General features: G+C 42.6%; 2 protein-coding genes across 2 annotated transcripts; one reads left to right on the top strand and one right to left on the bottom strand.

The window, feature by feature from the left end:
• Positions 1 to 3661: 3661 nt before the first annotated feature.
• Positions 3662 to 8586, top strand: LOC121572461 (leukotriene B4 receptor 2-like). Its single transcript, XM_045222268.1, has 6 exons — positions 3662 to 4099; positions 4469 to 4738; positions 6214 to 6317; positions 6512 to 6608; positions 6790 to 6833; positions 8163 to 8586. The coding sequence occupies exons 1-6, from the start codon at positions 3662 to 3664 to the stop codon at positions 8500 to 8502; spliced, it is 1293 nt and encodes a 430-aa protein (XP_045078203.1). The 3' UTR covers positions 8503 to 8586.
• Positions 8587 to 17758: 9172 nt separating this feature from the next.
• Positions 17759 to 22248, bottom strand: LOC121571357 (leukotriene B4 receptor 1-like). Its single transcript, XM_041882767.1, has 3 exons — positions 21383 to 22248; positions 20836 to 21045; positions 17759 to 18975 (listed from the first exon to the last, which is right to left on the bottom strand). The coding sequence occupies exons 1-3, from the start codon at positions 21923 to 21925 to the stop codon at positions 18523 to 18525; spliced, it is 1206 nt and encodes a 401-aa protein (XP_041738701.1). The 5' UTR covers positions 21926 to 22248; the 3' UTR covers positions 17759 to 18522.
• Between the last annotated feature and the right edge of the window lie 2103 nt (positions 22249 to 24351).

Here is a 24351-nt window from a genome sequence, read left to right as displayed (position 1 = left end):
TGATGTCTTCACTATTATTCTACAATGTAAAACATTGTAAAATAAAGAAAAACCCTGGAATGAGTAGGTGTGTCCAAACTTTTGACTGGTACTGTATATATATAGGATTTTTACATTTTACGCTATTGTACTGTGTGTCATTACACAGTACTTGCTTTGATACCGTATTTATATAACAGTATGTGTACAGTGCATTCGGAAAGTATTCAGACCCCTTGACTTTTTCAATGTTGTTACGTTACAGCCCCCCCATCAATCTACACACAATACCCCATAATGACAAAGCGGAAACAGGTTTTGAGAATTTTTTGCAAATGTATTAAAAATAGAAAACGGATATCACATTTACCTAAGTATTCAGACCCTTTACTCAGTACTTTGTTGAAGCACCTTTGGCAGCGATTACAGCCTTGAGTCTTCTTGGGTATGACGCTACAAGCTTAGCACACCTGTATTTGGGGAGTTTCTCCCTTTCTTCTCTGCGGATCCTCTCAAGCTCTGTCAGGTTGGATGGGGAGCGTCGTTGCACAGCTATTTTCAGGTCTCTCCAGAGATGTTCGATCGGGTTCAAGTCCGGGCTCTGGCTGGGCCACTCAAGGACATTCAGAGACTTGTCCCGAATCCATTCCTGCGTTGTCTTGAACCTTCAAGCTATAAAAAAAAAATGAGAGTCGCACAACTTCCAGTAAGTCATTGGGTAAAAAAAAAAAACGTTTCGGTGTCACTGTACCTTCTTCTGAAGGAGAACCTTCACCCCAGTTTGAGGTCCTGAGAGCTCTGGAGCAGGTTTTCATCAAGTATCTCTCTGTACTTTGCTCTGTTCATCTTTCCCTCGATCCTGACTTTTCTCCCAGTCACTGCCGCTGAAAAACATCCCCACAGCATGACGCTTCCTCCAACATGCTTCACCGTAGGGATGGTGCCAGGTTTCCTCCAGATGTGATGCTTGGCCTTCAGGCCAAAGAGTTCAATCTTGGTTTCATCAGACCAGAGAATATTGTTTCTCATGGTCTGAGAGTCTTTAGGTGCCTTTTGGCAAACTCCAAGCGGGCTGTCATGTGCCTTTTACTGAGGAGTGGCTTCTGTCTGGCCACTCTACCATAAAGGCCAGATTGGTGGAGTGCTGCAGAGATGGTTGTCCTTCTGGAAGGTTCTCCCATCTCCACAGAGGAACTCTGGAGCTCTGTCAGAGTGACCATCGGGTTCTTGGTCACCTCCCTGACCAAGGCCCTTCTCCCCCGATTGCTCAGTTTGGCCGGGCGGCCAGCTCTAGTAAGAGTCTTGGTGGTTCCAAACGTCTTCCATTTAAGAATGATGGAGGCCACTGTGTTATTGGGGACCTTTAAAGCTGCAGAGATGTTGGTGCCCTTCCCCAGATCTGTGCCTCGACACAATCCTGTCTCGGAGCTCTACGGACAATTCCTTCGACCTCATGGCTTGGTTTTTGCTCTGATATGCACTGTCAACTATGGGACCTTCTATAGACAGGTGTGTGCCTTTCAAATCATGTCCAATCAATTGAATTTACCACAGGTGGACTCCAATCAAGTTGCAGAAACGGGATGCACCTGGATCAATGGAAACAGGATGCACCTCTCCCTCCTATCCCGGAGGACCTGAGCCCTAGGACCATGCCTCAGGACTACCTGGCCTGATGACTCCTTGTTGTCCCCAGTCCACCTGGTCGTGCTGCTGCTCCAGTTTCCACTCTTCTGCCTGCAGCTATGGAACCCTGACCTGTTCAACGGATGTGCTACCTTGTCCCAGACCTGCTGTTTTCAACTCTCTCTCTCTACCGCACCTGCTATTTCAACCTCTAAATGCCCGGCTATGAAAAGCCAAGTGACATTTACTCCTGATGTACTGACTTGTTGCAACCTCTACAACCATTGTGATTATTATTTGACCCTGCTGGTCATCTATGAACGTTTGAACATCTTGGAGAAAAATCTGGCCTTAATGACCATGTACTGTTATAATCTCCACCAGGCACAGCCAGAAGGGGACTGGCCACCCCTCAGAGCCTATTTCCTCTCTAGGTTTCTTACTAGGTTTATGCCTTTCTAGGGAGTTTTTCCTAGCCACCGTGCTTCTACATCTGCATTGCTTGCTGTTTGGGGTTTTAGGCTGGGTTTCTGTATAGCACTTTGTGACATCTGCTGATGTCAAAAGGGCTTTATAAATACAATTTGATTGATTGATTGACCTGAGCTCAATTTCGAGTCTCACAGCAAAGGGTATGAATACTTATGTAAATAAGGTATTTCTTTTTTTTTCTTTTTTATAAATTTGTTTAAAAAAATCAAAATATCTGTTTTCGCTTTGTCATTATGGGGTATTGTGTGTAGATTGATGAGGAAAAACATTAATTTAATCAATTTTAGAATAAGGCTGTAACGTAATAAAATGTGGAAAAAGTCAAGGGGTCTGAATACTTTCAGAATGCATTGTACTGTAATATAAAATACAGAATTGTACTTGCCTCCGAGCTGTCTGTAAGCTACTGTCAAATTCACAGTGACCCCTTTACAGTTCACACCAGCCAGTTGCTACACAACAATGGAATGTATTCTCCATTAGCGAGTCACTCACAGCTATCAGTTAATCCCAAATCAATTCCACATTAATCCTTTGGTGTTTACACTTCTCCTCTACATGATCTTCTCTCCTCTGCCTGGCTTTGTTCAACCCTGGTGTTGTACAACTGATGTGCAATGCATTCAACATATCAGTTGTGATACAAAGATCATTGCACTATCATTGTTCTGTGCCAGAGCCTGATAGTTGTGATGCAAATACATTTGTCTGCACACAAATATTTATACAACCGTTGTGTGGGAAACTAGGCTGGTAGACACACACCAGCCTCACTGTCCATTGGCTATGTTTAATAGTGAGTGTGATACACCTAGTCAACTGCTGGCTGCACTCCAGTGGGCTAAGCCAGTGGTTCCCAACCAGGGGTATTATGACCCCTGGGGTTGCTTGGCCTATCTAGAGGGGGTACTTGAGAAGACTGATGAGACCATAGGTATATTGGTAAAATGCACATGAGGGGGTACTTCAGGGGTACTCCGGGCAGAGCAAAATTCAGTTGGTGGTACAGTAACTGGAAAAACATTGGGAACCACTGGCCTAAACTATACATGTTTGACTTGCAATTAGAACCACCACAGTGTTCGCATGAATTATGGCACTGCACACTCTCCAATGCAAATACGTTCTCTGTATCTTTACCATGTAAAGTAATACGTTCATAGCCTCTCATACATCTAAGCTTGTTTCATATCCTATCAGACCTGGGTTCAAATTTGAAGTATTTTTTTGTTCTAACCTGCCTGGAGTGCCATATGGGTGGGATTTGACTATTCTATTGGTTTACTAAATCAGGCAAGCTGGTTTAGTAAACCAATAAAGTATTTGAAATAATTTCAAATAGTATTTGAACCAATGTCTGTATCCTATTATCACATTTTTGTCATTTAGCAGACGACTTACAGGAGCAATTAGGGTTAAGTGCCTTGCTCAAGGGCACATCGACAGATTTTTCACCTAGTCGGCTCAGCTATTCAGCATTGCTGCTTATACAAGTTAGTAAAACATGCCACACTGTTTTGAAATCAATAACCTTTGACCTTTCTGTCCCTTGCAGGTCATCGCAATGGCCCACAACCAAACCATTCCCCTTCGTCTCCTGTCCAACTTCTCCCTTCCCCAAATCATCCCTCCATCCCTCACAAACCCCTCCTCGTCCCTCTCTCCGTTCTCCTCCTCTACACCCCCTTCCCTGTTCCTGTCCGCCTCCATCCACATCCTGAACACCACCAACCCGTCTGTTTCCGGGGAGAACCAAAGCATTGTGGGTAATACCACCTCCACGACAGTAGGGGCTCTCATCCTGTGTCTGGTCTTGCTGCTGGGCCTCCCTGGCAACCTCTTCATCATCTGGAGTATCCTGGCGCGTGCCCGTCGCCGCTCCGTCACCACCCTCCTCATTCTCAATCTAGCGGTGGCCGACGGCTCGCTCATGGCGCTCACGCCCTTCTTCGTGATCTACCTGGTCAAGAAGACCTGGGTTTTTGGCAACATCATGTGCAAGGTTGGGGCTCTTATTGATTGTTGATATAATGGCTGCATTCCAGGCTGACTACATTGCAGCCAGTGCTAGATATCACAACGCCTGGATAGGTGTTAAGCATATCCACTAACCTCATCATATGATATAGCAATCTGATGCCCGACTGTGCAGTTGATGACGTGGCAAGTAACCATGCATCGCAATGACTGCAATGTAGTCGGCCTGGAACGTGACCAATGTCAATAGACCAATGCCATCATTTTATGCCCAAAGACGGACATATTTGAAAACACCTTTGTTACTTAACATGCAGTGAGTACTTTACTTTTTCATTGAATCCTTATCCTTTTGAAATGCTAACAATATGCTCTCCCTTTTCGTCTTCATCAGATACTCTTCTACCTGTGCCTCGCCAACATGTACGCCTCCATCCAACTGATCATGCTGATGAGCCTGCACAGGCTGGTGGCCGTGGTGTGGCCTCGGCGCGTCGCTGCCCTCGCTGGACGGAAGGCGGTGCAGCGTGGGGTGCTGGTACTGTGGACCCTGGTGCTGGTCGCATCCATCCCTGCGTTGCTGTTCAGGGACGAGCGGAAGACAGAGCACCCCAACGGGAAGAGACGCGTAGTGTGTGAGTCGTTCCACAAGCAGCGAAGTCATGTGAGTGACACTTAATTATTTACTGACTGACTGACTTAATCCTAATCTACATTCCTGGAGGACCATAGGGCTTTATTATTATTATTATTATTATTATTAATATTATTAATATTATTAATATATTTTAAAAATTTTAAATTCTAACCCTACCACCCCTCCCCTAATTGGAGTAAACTAATGGACAACAACACTTAGGCTTCTACTTCCATCTTATACATACTATATACATTTTACGGACACAATCTATTTTACAATAGTTATATCTTGTTATTAGTCCCACCCTTCATATAGATCGCAAAATAGTTGGGAAGAGATTTTCGATGTACCGATTCCATGGCACATGGTTTATGAACTGATACGCAAAACGTCGCCGGATTCAAAACTTTTTCCATTTAAATTATTATACAAAATTCTTGCAACCAATATAATGTATATATATATGGGGGATACAACCTTCCCAGCTCTGCAGATGTTGCTACAAAGAGACAGAGTCATTAGATCATTTATTTTGGTACTATCCATATGTAGCTTGTTTTTGCTCACAGGTCCAGGAATGGTTGAAGAATTGCAACATTTACCAGGAGCTAACTCTGCAGATAGCACTACTGGGTGATTTGAAAAGTCATAGTCAATCGGTCAATAACATAATAATACTTTTAGGAAAAATTGTCATCTTTAATTTACAATCTGTAGAAACTATGAGAATAGAAAGGTTCTGAACTTTTGTGAAACATCACAGCACAGTTGAAAAATATATGGCAAATATAAATCCAATATGGATGGTGTTAAGAGATAGATGGGAGGGGTTGAGTGGAGCTGAAGGGTGAGACTAAGAACCATAGAGATAGATGGGAGGGGTTGAGTGGAGCTAAAGGGTGGGACTAAGGACCATAGGGCTAGATGGGAGGGGTTGAGTGGAGCTGAAGGGTTGGACTAAGGACCATAGGGCTAGATGGGAGGGGTTGAGTGGAGCTGAAGGGTTGGACTAAGGACCATAGGGCTTGCATGTGAGTGATGGGAGAAGGAAAATAGCATTTAATCAACAATTAAAGACTTGTATGTCAGTTGAGGGAAGAAGAAAGTACTTACTTTTCATGACGGCTTTCTATCACCGTAGCAATGTCTTATCTGTCTTACCTTATTATGTGGTCCTCTGTAGCTCAATTGGTAGAGCATGGCGCTTGTAACGCCAGGGTAGTGGGTTCGATCCCCGGGACCACCCATACGTAAAAATGTATGCACACATGACTGTAAGTCGCTTTGGATAAAAGCGTCTGCTAAATGGCATATTATTATATTATTATTATTATTATTATCTGTAGTCAGATCATCCATAAAAACTTTGTTAGGTATGGAGTGTAAATGTTACATTGCTTTTGTGTATATAGTGTCACTGACACTAAACAATCAAGCTGTCAATCAAGGTGATCTCTATGCTGATACAGTAGGCTACTCGCCCTGTTCCCTCAGTGCAGGTGGTGCTCCAGTACACGTTGGAGACAGTGCTGGGATTTGTAGTTCCTTACGGAGTGATTGTAGGCAGCTACATCTGCATCCTGCGGAGGATCAGGCAGACCAGGTCCACTGTTGTTTTACTATCTTCATTTATCGATCATCTTAATTACAATTTTCTCTATCTTCATTTCATATTTGTCTAGAATGTATTCTTTTGCCTCATCTTTCTCACTTTATTTTATTTTATTTTGTTAAGCACTTTGAGATGTGTTTTTATAAGATGTGCTATAGAAATAATGTTTGATTTGATTTGACCAGATTCAGGAGGAGGATCCGCAGTGAGAAGCTCATCCTGGCCATCGTGGTCACCTTTGGTGTCTTCTGGTTGCCCTACCATGTCATCAACATTGTGCAGGTACTGTGTGTTTGTGTTTGTTTGTGTGTGTGTGTGTGTGTGTGTGTGTGTGTTTGTGTGTGTGTGAGAGTTATAGCCAGGGCCTCAAACTCCCTATTGGGGCTAAAACTAAAGGTGCTGCTGTAACACGAATGTCTATTATGATGAAATCTGTTCTCATAGATTAAATATGTCCTTACAGGTTGCTGCAGCACTTTCTCCAAATGATTCAGCTCTAAAAGCAAGGTAGGCTTTCTCAATGACTGTGTCATAAGATCCTCACCCCCTTTTTATTTGTAGTGTCATAATAACCTTTACTTAATTGAATTATTATCAAATCCCTAACTAAATTTTCATTAAAAGAAAGAACAACCATGTTTTCCTATTCTCCCTCCCTCACTGTAATGGAAAACTGTAATTTCTACTGTAATTTTAGGTATTATCAACAGTAAAAAACTCTGAAACATTTAACTGCAGCATACTGTAAATGATGGTGCATTGTGGGATATTGCTGTTTTTCGAATGGTACTGTAATTCCACCCCACAGAATACAGTACCATACCGTATCTTTGGAGTCCCAAAAACCTTTTGAACACTAGTGGTTGCATGGTATTGTTGTCTCTGGCTCATTAACATATTTTGAGGCGTGCCTTGTAAGAGGCTATATTTGTTCCACCCGTGAGTGAGAATGCTGTATCAATTTAACTCTTATGTGATTATAGTGCCCCATCAATTTGAAATGTATAGGGGACAGATGTATTCTTGCAACAATCCCTTGTAATTACAGTAAAATACTGTGAAATAGAAATGTAATTCATCCATCCATTCATTCTGATTACGGTAGCATTTACTTTTTTACAGTATATTACAGTACATTTTACGGTATTATACTGTGTGTCATTGCACAATACTTGCTTTGATACCGCATTTATGTTACACTAGGTGTACTGTAATATACTGTAGTCTCTGCTAATGCAAGGCAAGCGGTAGCGATGCACCAAGTCTGGAACAAACAGGAATCAACAGCTTCTACTCTCAAGCCATAAGACTGCTAAATAGTTAGTTAAATAGTTACATAGACTATCTGCATTTACCCTTTCTGCACTAACCTTTTTGACTCACCACGTATGCTGCTGCTACTGTTTACTATCTTTCTTCCTAGTTATATCTACATACATTATCTACCTCAATTACCATGTACCCCTTCACATTGACTCGGTACTGGTACCCCGTGTATAAAGCCAGGTTATCGTTACTCATTGTGTATCTATTATTACTTTTATTATTATGTGTTTTACTTTTTCTATTATTTCTCTATGTTCTTTCACTCTGCATTGTTGGGAAGGGCCCGTGAGTAAGCATTTCACTGTTAGTTTACACCTGTTGTTTACGAAGCATGTGACGAATGAAATTTGACTTTAAAAAAATACATAATTTTACTTGCCACCGAGTTGCCTGTAAATTACTGTCAAATTCATAGCAACCCGTTTACAGTCCTCCGTATCTCTCTCCCTCCCTCCCCCCCTCCGTATCTCACTCCCTCCCTCCCTTCCTTCCTCTCACTCCCTCCCCCAGGCTTGACACTATTTGGCAGACCAGCCGTGCGGTCACCTCAGCCCTGGCCTTCATCAGCAGCTGTGCCAACCCTGTCCTCTACACTTTCGTTGGCATGTCGTACATCCGGCGGGATGGCTTTGCCTTCATGGCCCGCCTGTTCGAGGGCACGGCGCAGGACTCTGGGACCAGGAAGAGCCGACAGAACAGCCAGAATAGCCGAGAGAGAGACAGGGATGCAGAGGAGGTCGGACTGAAGGAAAAGGAGGGAGATCTAGAGTCGACAACCAGCACCAATGTCACGAGTCCCATCAAAGTGAAACCTGGGAAGAATGGCAAACAGGGCCCGATTCCGACTTAGGAAAGGATGTCTTTCTCATGCTCACATTTCCTACACATTTCTCAGTAGTTGGCATTCAGACTTACCTTATAAAGGTGTGTAACGGGCTTCGCAGGCGTGGTTCCCTTATGCGCACGGAATAAATGTCATTCATCTGCTGAAAACCCTCTCACTTGCTGGCCAACAGATTTTCTCGTGGAGTTTTCATTCAGTAGGCTTTTCAGTACATTTATTTAGCTATCCTTTAAATATGGTGTACCTTTTAGTTTGAATTTTGTCAACAGACTCAATAGAATATATAGAGAGAATCGGTTCAGAATATTAGGGGTCAATTAAAGAAAGCCATCTAAATATACACTACCAGTAAAAAGTTTGGACACACCTACTCATTCAAGGGTTTTTCTTTATTTTTTACATTGTAGAATAATAGTGAAGACATCAAAACTATGAAATAACACATATGGAATCATGTAGTAACCAAAAAAGTGTTAAACAAATCAAAATATATTTGAGATATATGAGATTCTTCAAATAGCCACCCTTTGCCTTGATGACAGCTTTTCACACTCTTGGCATTCTCTCAACCAGCTTCATGAGGTAGTCACTTGGAATGCATTTCAACTAACAGGTGTGCCTTCTTAAAAGTTAATTTGTGGAATTTCTTTCCTTCTTAATGCGTTTGAGCCAATCAGTTGTGTTGTGACAAGGTAGGGGTGGTATACAGAAGATAGCCCTACTTGGTAAAAGACCAAGTCCATATTATGGCAAGACAGCTCAAATAAGCAAAGAGAAACGACAGTCCATCATTACTTTAAGACACGAAGGTCAGTCAATACGTACCATTTCAAGAACTTTGAAAGTTTATTCAAGTGCAGTCGCAAAAACCATCAAGCGCTATGATGAAACTGGGTCTCATGAGGACCGCCACAGGAATGGAAGACCCAGAGTTACCTCTGCTGCAGAGGATAAGTTCATTAGAGTTACCAGCCTCAGAAATTGCAGCCCAAATAAATGCTTCACAGAGTTCAAGTCACAGACACATCTCAACATCAACTGTTCAGAGGGGACTGTGTGAATCAGGCCTTCATGATCGAATTGCTGCAAAGAAACCACTACTAAAGGAAACCAATAATAAGAATAGACCTGCTTGGGCCAAGAAACACGAGCAATGGACATTAGACCGGTGGAAATGTGTCCTTTGGTCTGGAGTCCAAATTTGAGATTTTGGGTTCCAACCGCCGTGTCTTTGTGAGACGCGGTGTGGGTGAACGGATGATCTCAGCATGTGTAGTTCCCACCATAAAGCATGGAGGAGGAGGTGTTATGTTGTGGGGGTGCTTTGCTGGTGACACTGTCTGTGTTTTATTTAGAATTCAAGACTCACTTAACCAGAATGGCTACCACAGCATTCTGCAGCGATACGCCATCCCATCTGGTTTGGGCTTAGTGGGACAATCATTTGTTTTTCAACAGGACAATGACCCAACACACCTGCAGGCTGTGTAGGGACTATTTTACCAAGAAGGAGAGTGATGGAGTGCTGCATCAGATGACCTGGCCTCCACAATCCCCCGACCTCAACCCAATTGAGATGGTTTTGGATGAGTCGGACGGCAGAGTGAAGGAAAAGCAGCCAACAAGTGCTCAGCATATGTGGGAACTCCTTCAAGACTGTTGGAAAAGCATTCCAGGTGAAGCTGGTTGAGATAATGCTAAGAGTGTGCAAAGCTGCCATCAAGGCAAAGGGTGGCTATTTGAAGAATCTCAAATCTAAAAATCTAAAATAGATTTGTTTAACACTTTTTTGGTTACTACATGATTCCATATGTGTTATTTCATAGTTTGTAGAAAATAGTAAAAATAAAGAAAAACCCTTAAATGAGTAGGTGTGTCCAAACTTTTGACTGGTACTGTGTATATGCATATTCATCTCGGTTTCAGCACCAATTGGTAGATTTTAAAATCTTGTAGATTGTTTAGGGCTAGGAAAGTATTTATGAATCATAAAAAACTGGTTTGGATAGCATTTACGCACAAAAGAAAGAAAACGTGGGTTTGATTCATTCAGAAAATTGCCACATTCAGTTCTTTAACTCATGGTAATGTTGGATGATTAGTGTACATAGAATTTTATAATAGGGAGAATAGTGTACAATAGTAGGCTATACCCTCCTCTATTGCCAGCACTAACCATAGAACTGTGTGATGACACAGCCAAGTTTTGCACCATACGTCGGGTTCAAACTGTTATGCTTGGTCTGTGCTCCGCTCCATAACGATTTAATTAACTATGTCTAATTAAATATGATCAACTGTTACTAATGATCTTCAGCAACAACCACATGGCCGTGTTTGCGTTTACAGAGGAAGCAAATGAAGGTTAACAAAATCATGTACTTAAATGGAATGATAATGTAGGCTGTACCAACTGAAGGGAACTAACTAACAGTAAATTGGCAGTTGAATATGTGTTGTTATTAGGCCTACTGACGGTCGATACTGATAGTGGTTAATATTTAACATGATAGAAATAGTAAACAGAGAAAGTCGGGGTAGCCTATAATCAAGACATTTGAGAGTGCCCATCCCAGCAAGGTAAGGCCGTACAATTTAAATTCTGCCTAATGGCACAGCATTTCACTGTGGGAAATGTATATGTTGATATGCTTCAGTTTTCTACCATATGATTGGTTTCACATTTGCCTCCAGCGATTATAAGGTAAAATATATCTAAAACAAGTATCATTTATATGTACAATTCCCTTATCCAAATGGATTACTCATTTACCTAGCTCTTCCTAATAGCTATTATCAAGTTGTACATTTGACCAAAATTAAGTAGATGCTTTTTCCACTTGGATCGGATAGGTTCGCTAGACCTTATTCATGGTAGGTGAATAGCACGCTATTCTTATGATTAAGTTCAAGGTCAGACTATGCATAGAGAGAAAAGTGCATAAAAAAAGGAATTACATTCAATTTACAAATGCTTAACTATGGTTCCGATTCTGACTTAGGAATTTATGCCTTTCCTATGCACTTTTCAGTATTTGGCATTCAAACTTATTTAGACTACTGACACTACTGATACTACTGATACTTTCGCTACGAGATTTGACGAGATTTGACGTGACTTCCGTCTCGCTTCCGCATTGTCTCCGTACTGCTGTGCTGTTTGTTGCTACTTGGCTACCTGCCAAACTTCACGTTTTACTTTTAATAAACGTTTAATCAATCTTTGTGTTCAACAAATTTACCAACTTTTTAGTTTTGTCCTCACTCATCTTTTTTCGTTAAACTTTTTCACCCCGGACGTTTATCCCGAGACAGAAGAGTCATTTTCCTGTGCGTTTTAGCTGCCAACTTTACGTTATTTTCCTTTTTTCCATCGCAACTTTTTTCCCTTATTCAACTTTTTCACTCCGGACGCTTTATCTGGACATGGTTCATCAACATCTTCAACAGCCGAAGCTAAGTAGTAACATTAACATGATGTCTTCTAATTGCAGTCGCTGTACTCATAATATACAGGAGAACGATCGCCTTACGGCGAAAATAGCTGTGCTACAAGCCCAGCTTCAGACGCAATCGTTAGGCAAGGGTAATCTCAGTGTAGGAAAGGAAGAAACAGCGTCTGTGCCACCAGTAAGTACAGACAGTAACGTTAGTATAAATCCCCCCGCACAGTCCCCGCAGCCGGACAACTTTCTCATGGCTTCTGGAGGGAAATACTGTTGGAATACTCAACCGGTGTCGCTCATTCAGCCGACAGAAACCTTCAACCGGTTTTCCCCATTATGTAGCGAGTCGGAGTCTGAGTCTGAGTCTTCTCTAGTCTCTACTCCTCCCGTTACGGGGTCTGAGACGCCGAAGGCTCCCACCATTAGCTCTGACAAATTGAAAACCCTAGTCATTGGCGACTCCATTACCCGCAGTATTAGACTTAAAACGAATCACCCAGCGATCATACACTGTTTACCAGGGGGCAGGGCTACCGACGTTAAGGCTAATCTAAAGATGGTGCTGGCTAAAGCTAAAACTGGCGAGTGTAGAGAGTATAGAGATATTGTTATCCACGTCGGCACCAACGATGTTAGGATGAAACAGTCAGAGGTCACCAAGTGCAACATAGCTTCAGCTTGTAAATCAGCTAGAAAGATGTGTCGGCATCGAGTAATTGTCTCTGGCCCCCTCCCAGTTAGGGGAAGTGACGAGCTCTACAGCAGAGTCTCAGCACTTAATCGCTGGTTGAAAACTGTTTTCTGCCCCTCCCAAAAGATAACATTTGTGGATAATTGGCCCTCTTTCTGGGACTCACCCACAAACAGGACCAAGCCTGACCTGCTGAGGAGTGACGGACTCCATCCTAGCTGGAGGGGGTGCTCTCCTCTTATCTACCAACATAGATAGGGCTCTAACTCCTCTAGCCCCACAGTGAAATAGGGTGCAGGCCAGGCAGCAGGCTGTTAGCCAACCTGCCAGCTTAGTGGAGTCTGCCAATAGCACAGTCAGTGTAGTCAGCTCAGCCATACCCATTGAGACTGTGTCTGTGCCTCGACCTAGGTTGGGCAAAACTAAACATGGCGGTGTTCACCCTAGCAATCTTATTAGGATAAAGACCTCCTCCATTCCTGCCATTATTGAAAGAGATCGTGATACCTCACATCTCAAAATAGGGTTACTTAATGTTAGATCCCTCACTTCAAAGGCAGTCATAGTCAATGAACTAATCACTGATCATAATCTCGATGTGATTGGCCTGACTGAAACATGGCTTAAGCCTGATGAATTTGCTGTGTTAAATGAGGCCTCACCTCCTGGTTACACTAGTGACCATATTCCCCGTGCATCCCGCAAAGGCGGAGGTGTTGCTAACATTTACGATAGCAAATTTCAATTTACAAAAAAAAAAATGGCGTTTTCATCTTTTGAGCTTCTAGTCATGAAATCTATGCAGCCTACTCAATCACTTTTTATAGCTACTGTTTACAGGCCTCCTGGGCCATATACAGCGTTCCTCTCTGAGTTTCCTGAATTCCTATCAGACCTTGTAGTCATAGCAGATCATATTCTAATTTTTGGTGATTTTAATATTCACATGGAGAAGTCCACAGACCCACTCCAAAAGTCTTTCGGAGCCATTATCGACTCAGTGGGTTTTGTCCAACATGTCTCTGGACCTACTCACTGCCACAGTCATACTCTGGACCTAGTTTTGTCCCATGGAATAAATGTTGTAGATCTTAATGTTTTTTCCACAAAATCCTGGACTATCGGACCACCATTTTATTACATTTGCAATCGCAACAAATAATCTGCTCAGACCCCAACCAAGGAGCATCAAAAGTCGTGCTATAAATTCTCAAACAACACAAAAATTCATTGATGCCCTTCCAGACTCCTTCTGCCTACCCAAGGACGTCAGAGGACAAAAATCAGTTAACCACTTAACTGAGGAACTCAATTTAACCTTGCGCAATACCCTAGATGCAGTTGCACCCCTAAAAACGAAAAACATTTGTCATAAGAAACTAGCTCCCTGGTATACAGAAAATACCCGAGCTTTGAAGCAAGCTTCCAGGAAATTGGAACGGAAATGGCGCCACACCAAACTGGAAGTCTTCCGACTAGCTTGGAAAGACAGTACCGTGCAGTACCGAAGAGCCCTCACTGCTGCTCGATCATCCTACTTTTCCAACTTAATTGAGGAAAATAAGAACAATCCAAAATTTCTTTTTGATACTGTTGCAAAGCTAACTAAAAAGCAGCATTCCCCAAGAGAGGATGGCTTTCACTTCAGCAGTGATAAATTCATGAACTTCTTTGAGGAAAAGATCATGACCATTAGAAAGCAAATTACGGACTCCTCTTTGAATCTGCGTATTCCTCCAGGGCTTAGCTGTCCTGGATCTGCACAGCCTGCGAGGGCCTGGGATCGGGAGAGACACTTAAGTGTTTTAGTACTATATCTCTTGACACAATGATGAAAATAATCATGGCCTCTAAACCTTCAAGCTGCATACTGGATCCTATTCCTACTAAACTGCTGAAGGAGCTGCTTCCTGTGCTTGGCCCTCCTATGTTGAACATAATAAACAGCTCTCTATCCACCGGATGTGTACCAAACTCACTAAAAGTGGCAGTGATAAAGCCTCTCTTGAAAAAGCCAAACCTTGACCCGGAAAATATAAAAAACTATCGGCCTATATCGAATCTTCCATTCCTCTCAAAAATTTTAGAAAAAGCTGTTGCGCAGCAACTCACTGCCTTTCTGAAGACAAACAATGTATACGAAATGCTTCAGTCTGGTTTTAGACCCCATCATAGCACTGAGACTGCACTTGTGAAGGTGGTAAATGACCTTTTAATGGCGTCAGACCGAGGCTCTGCATCTGTCCTCGTGCTACTAGACCTTAGTGCTGCCTTTGACACCATCGATCACCACATTCTTTTGGAGAGACTGGAAACCCAAATTGGTCTACACGGACAAGTTCTGGCCTGGTTTAGATCCTACCTGTCGGAAAGATATCAGTTTGTCTCTGTGAATGGTCTGTCCTCCGACAAATCAACTGTACATTTCGGTGTTCCTCAAGGTTCCGTTTTAGGACCACTATTGTTTTCACTATATATTTTACCTCTTGGGGATGTTATTCGAAAACATAATGTTAACTTTCACTGCTATGCGGATGACACACAGCTGTACATTTCAATGAAACATGGTGAAGCCCCAAAATTGCCCTCGCTAGAAGCCTGTGTTTCAGACATAAGGAAGTGGATGGCTGAAAACTTTTTACTTTTAAACTCGGACAAAACAGAGATGCTTGTTCTAGGTCCCAAGAAACAAAGAGATCTTCTGTTAAATCTGACAATTCATCTAGATGGTTGTAAAGTCGTCTCAAATAAAACTGTGAAGGACCTCGGTGTTACTCTTGACCCTGATCTCTCTTTTGACGAACATATCAAGACTGTTTCAAGGACAGCTTTTTTCCATCTACGTAACATTGCAAAAATCAGAAATTTTCTGTCCAAAAATGATGCAGAAAAATTAATCCATGCATTTGTTACTTCTAGGTTAGACTACTGCAATGCTCTATTTTCCGGCTACCCGGATAAAGCACTAAATAAACTTCAGTTAGTGCTAAATACGGCTGCTAGAATCCTGACTAGAACCAAGAAATTTGATCATATTACTCCAGTGCTAGCTTCCCTACACTGGCTTCCTGTTAAGGCAAGGGCTGATTTCAAGGTTTTACTGTTAACCTATAAAGCGTTACATGGGCTTGCTCCTACCTATCTTTCCGAGTTGGTCCTGCCGTACATACCAATACGTACGCTACGGTCACAAGACGCAGGCCTCCTAATTGTCCCTAGAATTTCTAAGCAAACAGCGGGAGGCAGGGCTTTCTCCTATAGATCTCCATTTTTATGGAACAGTCTGCCTACCCATGTGAGAGACGCAGACTCGGTCTCAACCTTTAAGTCTTTACTGAAGACTTATCTCTTCAGTAGGTCATATGATTGAGTGTAGTCTGGCCCAGGAGTGTGAAGGTGAACGGAAAGGCTGGAGCAACGAACAGCCCTTGCTGTCTCTGCCGGGCCGGTTCCCCTCTCCACTGGGGTTCTCTGCCTCTAACCCTGTTGCAGGGGCTGAGTCACTGGCTTGCTGGTGCTCTTTCATGCCGTCCCTGGGAGGGGTGCGTCACTTGAGTGGGTTGAGTTACTGACGTGATCTTCCTGTCTGGGTTGGCGCCCCCCTTGGTTTGTGCTGTGGTGGAGACCTCTGTGGGCTATACTCGGCCTTGTCTCAGGATTGTAAGTTGGTGGTTGGGGATATCCCTCTAGTGGTGCGGGGGCTGTGCTTTGGCGGAGTGGGTGGGGTTATATCCTTCCTGTTTGGCCCTGTCCGGGGTTTCTTCGGATGGGGCCACAGTGTCTCCGGACCGCTCCTGTCTCAGCCTCCAGTATTTATGCTGCAGTAGTTTATGTGTCGGGGGGCTGGGGTTAGTTGGTTATACCTGGAGTACTTCTCCTGTCTTATCCAGTGTCCTGTGTGAATTTAAGTATGCTCTCTCTAATTCTCTCGTTCTCTCTTTCTCTCTGAGAACCTGAGCCCTAGGACCATACGTCAGGACTACCGGGCATGATGACACCTTGCTGTCCCCAGTCCGCCTGGCCTTGCTGCTATTCCAGTTTCAACTGTTCTGCCTGCGGCTACGAAACCCCCTACCTGTCCCAGACCTGCTGTTTTCAACTCTTTAATGATCGGCTATGAAAAGCCAACTGAGAGACCTGAGCCCTAGGACCATACGTCGGGACTACCGGCCGTGGTGACTCCTTGCTGTCCCCAGTCCGCCTGGCCTTGCTGCTATTCCAGTTTCAACTGTTCTGCCTGCGGTTATGGAACCCCTACCTGTCCCAGACCTGCTGTTTTCAACTCTTAATGATCGGCTATGAAAAGCCAACTGAGATTTATTCCTGATTATTATTTGACCATGCTTGTCACTTATGAACATTTTTGAACATCTTGGCATGGTTCTGTTATAATCTCCACCCGGCACAGCCAGAAGAGGACTGGCCACCCCTCATAGCCTGGTTCCTCTCTAGGTTTCTTCCTAGGCTTTCGCCTTTCTAGGGAGTTTTTCCTAGCCACCGTGCTTCTACACCTGCATTACTAGCTGTTTGGGGTTTTAGGCTGGGTTTCTGTACAGCACTTCGAGATATTAGCTGATGTAAGAAGGGCTATATAAAATAAAATTGATTGATTGATTGATTGATTGAGTCGTGTAAAGCACTCTGCAGGTGTGGTTACCTTGCGCACTCCGAATAAATGTAATTCAACTGCTGAAAACCCTCCCATATCCTGGACAACAGATTTTCTCTTGGAGTTTTCATTCAATGTGGTTTTCCTATAGCTCTGGTCTCCGATTTTCATCAACAGAAAATAATGAGGGCACACAATTAGAATTCTGAATAACGGCATGGCTATTTATATCCTATTTTACTGTGCAATACAGTACATGTCATGTTGAGATGATTTTCAGTTTGCTTCGTCTCCAGAGATCATAGAGGGAAATTATCTAAAACAATTACTATGTGTATTTACAATCCCCTTCTCCAAACGGATTACTCATTTACCTAGCTCTTATCAATAGATCTAATCAAGTTGTAAATTACAGTGCATGGAGAATGGTGTTATTTCTATTGGAACAAATTAAGTAGATGCTTTTTCCACTTTGAACTGGTAGGTTCGCTAGACCTTATTCATGGTTTCCTCGCGTAAAGGTGGTGGAATTATTAGGGAATTAAGTCAAGGTCAGAATATGACGTATCCGCCACACCTTCATTTATTCGGTCTCCACCTCGAACGAATAGTGGATGAATAGCATACTATTCTCATGCTTAAATTTAAGGTCAGAATGAAAATGAATAAAGTTCTATTTACACGCGCTTAACACGAGTCGGAATCTGGGCCATAGTGACTGGAAGATGAATGAGTTGGACACTATTGCAGAAGCTGTTTTGGAGGGAATGTAGTTTCCTGCAGTTCGCAGGTTGGCCACTAGATGTAGAAGTCATGTTTCCAAATGGTTCATGACTGACTTAATGACTGACTGAACCATATCTCTGTTTTTAGAGGTGGTGATTCAAGCTCAGTGGGTGTGGGTTGAATTTAGTCAATTATCTTTACAGTATGTTTTGTCTGTCTGACTTTCTCTCCCTCTCTCCATTTGTGTGTGTGCATGCGTGTGTGCATGTGATTTAATGCTGTAAGTACAGTGCAATACCAAATTGTTAGAGTAAAAAGAGCACTGTATAATGTAAAGTGTTACCAATATTTGTATAATTGTTTACCACATTTATTTGATCAAAAGCATTAAGACATGTCATGTTTTTGTGCCAGTGCATGAAAATTAAAAACACTTTTCTCAGAGAAGATATGGCTGCCGTTGATTGACTAGGAAACTCTTAGAGGTGAGATCAACATTCACAACAAGACAGCTATCAGAAGAGTCATATCCGGCTGGCAAGCAGGTCCTCCAGTCATTTCGTTGCCTTCAGGAAATTTTTTCCCTCCTCCTCCTTTTTCCTGGAACTTGTCCTCTCTTTTTCTTGTTCTTCCTCCTCGTCCTTTGCCTCCTTGTCCTCCTTCTCCACCTCTCTTTTCCCTGGAACCATTGTCATCTCTTCTACCTCTCCCTCTTGTTTCCCACCTCCCCAGTCCTCCTTCTCTTTCTCTCTACCGCTACCATCATGCTTTGCTCTCATGCTGGGCGTGTCCATGTTGGAGGCCTTCCCCTCAAGCAGCAGTGCCACGCCCCCCACACCATTGGGGGAGGAGCCAGAGCGTGTGAGGGAGGAGCCAGAGCAGGAGCTGGCCATGGTATAGAGCAAAGGGTTGACAGCACTGCTGAGGTAAGCTAAGGCTATGACCACCGTCCTGGCTCGCAGACAGAACCCCAGCAAATCCGTGGACCCGGAAAGAATGGCCCCCACCTGAAACAAGGAATCATACGTTTCATTATGAACTCGAACTATGTCAATCTTTTTTTTTTTTTTACAAACTTTGGGGAAATACATTTACATTTGCATTTTAGTCATTTAGCAGACGCTCTTATCCAGAGCGACTTACAGTTAATGAATACATATTTTTTTATACTGGCCCCCCGTGGGAATCGAACCCACAACCTCTACAAGCTCTATCAACTGAGCTACATCCCTGCCGGCCATTCCCTCCCTTACCCTGGACGACGCTGGGCCAATTGTGCGCCGCCCATGAGTCTCCCGGTCGCGGCCGGCGGCGACAGAGCCTGGATTCGAACCAGGATCTCTAGTGGCACAGTTAGCACTGCGATGCAGTGCCTTAGACCACTGCGATGCAGTGCCTTAGACCACTGCGCCACTCAGGAGATTTGTGTTTTAATGCAATGTTTTACCACCCTGAACTGGATTTCACCATATGAGGCCAATGGTGACTTTAGAACAGTTACAGAGTTTAATGGCTGTAATACAATAAAACTGAGGATGGATCAACAACATTGTAGTTACTCAACAATACTAACCTAATTGACGAAATGAAAAGAAGGAAGCCTGTACAAAACATGCATCCTGTTTGCAAGAAGGCACTAAAGTAATACAGCAAAAAATGTGGCAAAGCAATTCACTTTTTGTCCTGAATACAAAGTGTTATGTTTGGGACAAATCCAATACGACACATTACTTAGTACCACTCTCCATAATTTCAACATAGTGGTGGCTGCATCATGTTATGGGTATCCTTGTAATTGTTAAGGACTGGGGAGTTTTTCAGTATAAAAAATTAACTGAATGGCACTAAGCACAGGCAAAATCCTAGAGGAAAACCTGGTTTAGTCTGCTTTCTACCAGACACTGGGAGATTAATTCACCTTTCAGCAGGACAATAACCTAAAATACAAGTCTAAATCACACTGGAGTTGCTTACCAAGAAGACAGTGAATGTTCCTGAATGACCGAGTTACAGTTTTGACTTAAATCTACTTGAAAATCAATGGGACGACCTGAAAATTGTTGCCTAGCAATGATCAACAACCAATTTGACAGAGCTTGAAGAATTTTAAAAAGAAAATAATAATGGGAAAATGTTGTACAATAGATAAGAGCTGGGACCGGGGCTAAGCGGGAGGGCCAATAGACCAGAGGTGGTAGAACGGAATGCCTGGGTTGGGGTGTAGGATTTGAGCATAGCCTGAAGGTAGGGAGGAACGGGCAGTTCATCTTGCTGCTACGTAGGCAAGTACCATGGTTCTGTAGTTGATGCGAGCTTCAACTGGAAGCCAGGTGTGGAAAACTCTTAAAGACTTACCCAGAAAGACTCACAGATGTAATCGCTGCCAACGGTCCTTCTACAAAGTATTGACTCAGGGGTGTGAATACTTATGTAGATATTTCTGTATTTAATTTTCAATAAATTTGCTAAACATTTCTAAAAGCATTTTTTCACTTTGTCATTATTGGGTATTGTGCGTAGATGGGTGATTATTTATTTTTTTAATCCATTTTGAATTCAGGCTGTAAAACAACAAACTGTGGAATAAGTCAAGGGGTATGGATAATTTCTGAAGGCACTGTATGTACTGTATACATTCGGTGCATTCGGAAAGTATCAGACCCCTTTACTTTTTCCACATTTTGTTACGTTATAGCCTTATTCTAAAATGGGTTAAATTAAAAATTTTCCTCATCAATCTACACACAATACCCCATAATGACAAAACAAAAACAGGTTTTTAGAAATGTTTGCTAATTTATTACAAATTAAAAAAACTGATACCTTATTTACATAAGTATTCAGACCCTTTGTATATATATGCCCACCTGCAGGATGTTGACCAGGTGGTACGGAGCCCACAAGAGGGCGAAAGCCAAGACTATCAGTGCGATGAAGCGGTTGGTCTTCCTGTAGGAGCGGTGGTGCCAGTGGGCGCAGCTGGATGCTAAGGTACGAGCGATACGCAAGTAGCAGACCGTCACGATGCTGAAGGGGACCAGGAACGCAGTAACTGTCTCTAGGGAATAGTGGAACACCTGGTAGAGAGGATAGGACCAGAAACGATTTGATTTCATTTGATTTCATGCGTTTTAGTAAGAGTGTCTTTAAATGAGTGTAATTACATATTTTATCTATTTAAATTTCAGTACTTGTCTGTTACAAATAAATGCATCAAAAACAATGTTGACAGATTGATCGATTGTTTTAGCTATATACACATCTATTTAGAATAAATATGGATATAGAATTTAAAAAATCTGCAACATGTTTTATGGAAAACGGATAACACAATATGAAATAATGTGGTGTACAATACTAATATACTGTACAACACTAAAATTACAAAATAGAATATTCTGTCAGTAAAGTTACCTGGTGGGCGGGCCCGGGGTAATGCGTGGTACACTCCCCCTTTCGGACCTGGCGGTACACAAGCAGAGGAGTGGGCAGCACTATAGCCAGCGCCCACACCCCGCCCATGATAGGGAACAGCCTCGACTTCGTCCGGACGCGCTGGGACAGGAAGGGACATACCACGCCAAGGTGTCGGTCGACGCCCATCAAGGTAATCAACAGGACGCTGAGGTACATGCTGATGCCGCAGACGTAGTGCAGGAACTTACACACTCCCTCTCCGAACTCCCAGACTCTGCCCATGAAGAGCTGGTGAATGAAGAAGGGAGCGGAGAGCAGCACAAGTGCGTCAGCAGCCGCTAGCTGGAGGATGAGGAGGGACGTGATGGAATGGCGATTCAGGCGGAATAGTATGGTCCAAACCACAAGGAGGTTTCCGGGGAGACCCATGGCCATAGCAACCAGGAGAAATGAGATTTCAACATAATAAGGGATGGATGGGTTTGGAGGGGATGAGTTGGTAGAGAAGTAGCTGGTGTTATTCCATGCTGTGGTTTCCATCCTGAGAGTTGGAAGCGAGAAAGAGAGAGCGAGACAGACAGACAGACAGGTAAATAAAGTGGTGAGGAAATACAGGATTTTGTCATCGAAACAGAGGAAGTTGCTTGAAACACGTTGTTTAGCAACCCGGTGTCACAGATTATTGTGAAATGTATTTGTGTGCAGTATACCATTTTTTAAGAGAATTTCAATCACAGATAAAGACAGGAGGTTACTTAAGACAGAAACGAAAGGAGGGAGGTTGGTATGTATAACGTGAACGAATACATTTCACAACAGTATAACGTGAACGTCTAGCAACCCAAAGGTTACGTGATCGAATCTCATCACAGACAACTTTTAAATTTTAGGTAATTTTGCAACTTTGCAACTACTTACTACTTTTTAGCTACTTTGCAACTACTTAGCGTGTTAGCTAACCCTTCCCCTAACCTGAACCTAACCTTAACCCTAACCTTAACCCTTTAACAACTTAGCTATCATGTTACCTGACCCCAACCCCTAACCTTAACCCCTAACCCTAACCTTAACACCTAGCCTAGCTAACGTTAGCCACCTAGCTAGCCTAGCTAACATTACCTACAACACATGCGTTATGAAAAAATAAAATTGTGTAACACACACGAAAAAGTGGACTTTTTCTTTTTGTGTACCTTGTCATGAATTTTGAATAAGTAATTTGTGTCTGTTCCACAATAAGCTGTGATAGTGTGTTTGCATACACTTATGCAAAATAACATTGAAATTAATCAATATGCATAAAGAAACATCAGCGACACACAATCCATGCTGTTAAATACCTTAAAACTTCAAAGTCCCATTCTACAACATTTTAAGCATTCAAAAAATACAAGATATAATTCATAAAAATGCTTCGAATAATGTATCTCTTCAGCGTCCCATTTGTGTGTAATATTGGGCCTATTTGGCCTCATGTTGTAACCTGTCATGTTGTAACCTGTCATGTTGTAACCTGTCATGTTGTAACTGGTGTTCTCACAGTTCCAAACTATCACACACTAACAGCTAACTGGCCACTGCATGCATGAAAGTATCTGATGAGTCAAACAGCAACCAGATTATATATATATACACACTACTTTTCAAAAGTTTGGGGTCACTTAGAAATGTCCTTGTTTTCGAAAGAAAAGCTATTGTTTTGTCCATTAAAATAACATCAAATTGATCAGAAATACAGTGTAGACATTGTTAATGTTGTAAATGGCTATTGTAGCTGGAAACAGCTGATTTTTAATGGAATATCTACATAAGCGTACAGAGGCCCATTATCAGCAACCATCAATCCTGTGTTCCAATGGCACATTGTGTTTGCTAATCTCTCTCTCTCTTGCTCTCTCTCTCTCTCTCCCGCGTGCCTCTTTTCTCTCTCTCCCTCCCTCCTTCCTCTCTCTCTCTCTCTCTCTCTCTCTCTCTCTCTTTCGCATGCTGTCACAGATCCATGGTGATCAATTTGATGTTATTTTAATGGACAAAAAAATTGCTTTTCTTTCGAAAACAAGGAAATGTCTAAGTGACCCCAAACTTTTGAACGGTAGTGTATATATACACAACATAAATATACACAATACTCTGTGTCTTCTAGTGTCTCTCTCTCTCTCTCTCTCTCTCTCTCTCTCTCTCTCGCTCCCTCCCTCCTTCCCCTCGCTCTCTCTCTCTCTCTTGCTCTCTCTCTCTCTCTCTCTCTCTCTCTCCCTCCCACCTTCCCCTCGCTCTCTCTCTCTCTCTTGCTCTCTATCTCTCTCTCTTTCATGCCTTTCTCTTGTGACTCTTCTCTCCTTCTCTCTCTCCCTCTCGCTCTCTCGCGTGCCTCTCCTTCCTCTCTCTTTTTCTCTCTCTCTCTCTCTCTCTCTCTCTCTCTCTCTCTCTCTCTCTCTCTCTCTCTCTCTCTTTCGCATGCTGTCACAGATCCATGGTGGTCAGAGAAAAAGGGGAAGATGTGGGACAAAACAGTGTCTTGATCCTAAATGATCAGGTGACTCAAACGTAGTGTGCTATGGACGATATGTCGTCATTTGAGAAATAGACAGAGTTGTCATATATTGGCTACATTTACAAATTTACATAGCATCAACATCCTATGAATATTTAACTCTACTTCAGTTCTAGTTCAACCAAATAGACAGCACACAGATTTCAATAATAAACTGTGTTTGTATAAAATCTGATGTCGGATCACAACACAACACGCTATTTCCTCCCTAAACCTTTAATGTGTGTGTGACACATTAAGAATCAGCACATAGGGGAAAAGGAGAAGACTGTCAGAAAGATTACGTGATGATGGAGAGATATGATTTTTAAAAACCTTTTTTGTCACCATTTAGCTATTTGCTATACATAGCAAAAAATCAAAATGCCAACAAAGTAAAACATCTCAGTGCATAGCAGTATCTACAGTGGGGGAA

The sequence above is a fragment of the Coregonus clupeaformis genome, chromosome 8, assembly GCF_020615455.1.
Source record: "Coregonus clupeaformis isolate EN_2021a chromosome 8, ASM2061545v1, whole genome shotgun sequence".
In the NCBI taxonomy this organism is placed as follows: Eukaryota; Metazoa; Chordata; class Actinopteri; order Salmoniformes; family Salmonidae; genus Coregonus; species Coregonus clupeaformis.
This window is presented reverse-complemented; position numbering and strand designations above follow the sequence as displayed.

Coding starts and splice junctions, on each gene's coding strand:
- LOC121572461 (XM_045222268.1), top strand. CDS start 3,662: ATGGCCCACAACCAAACCATTCCCCTTCGTCTCCTGTCCAACTTCTCC. Junction 4,100..4,468: donor TTGGCAACATCATGTGCAAG/GTTGGGGCTCTT, acceptor CGTCTTCATCAG/ATACTCTTCTACCTGTGCCT. Junction 6,318..6,511: donor CGGAGGATCAGGCAGACCAG/GTCCACTGTTGT, acceptor TGATTTGACCAG/ATTCAGGAGGAGGATCCGCA.
- LOC121571357 (XM_041882767.1), bottom strand. CDS start 21,925: ATGGAAACCACAGCATGGAATAACACCAGCTACTTCTCTACCAACTCA. Junction 21,046..21,382: donor ACCCCGGGCCCGCCCACCAG/GTAACTTTACTG, acceptor CCTCTCTACCAG/GTGTTCCACTATTCCCTAGA. Junction 18,976..20,835: donor ACCTGGTCAACATCCTGCAG/GTGGGCATATAT, acceptor TCCTTGTTTCAG/GTGGGGGCCATTCTTTCCGG.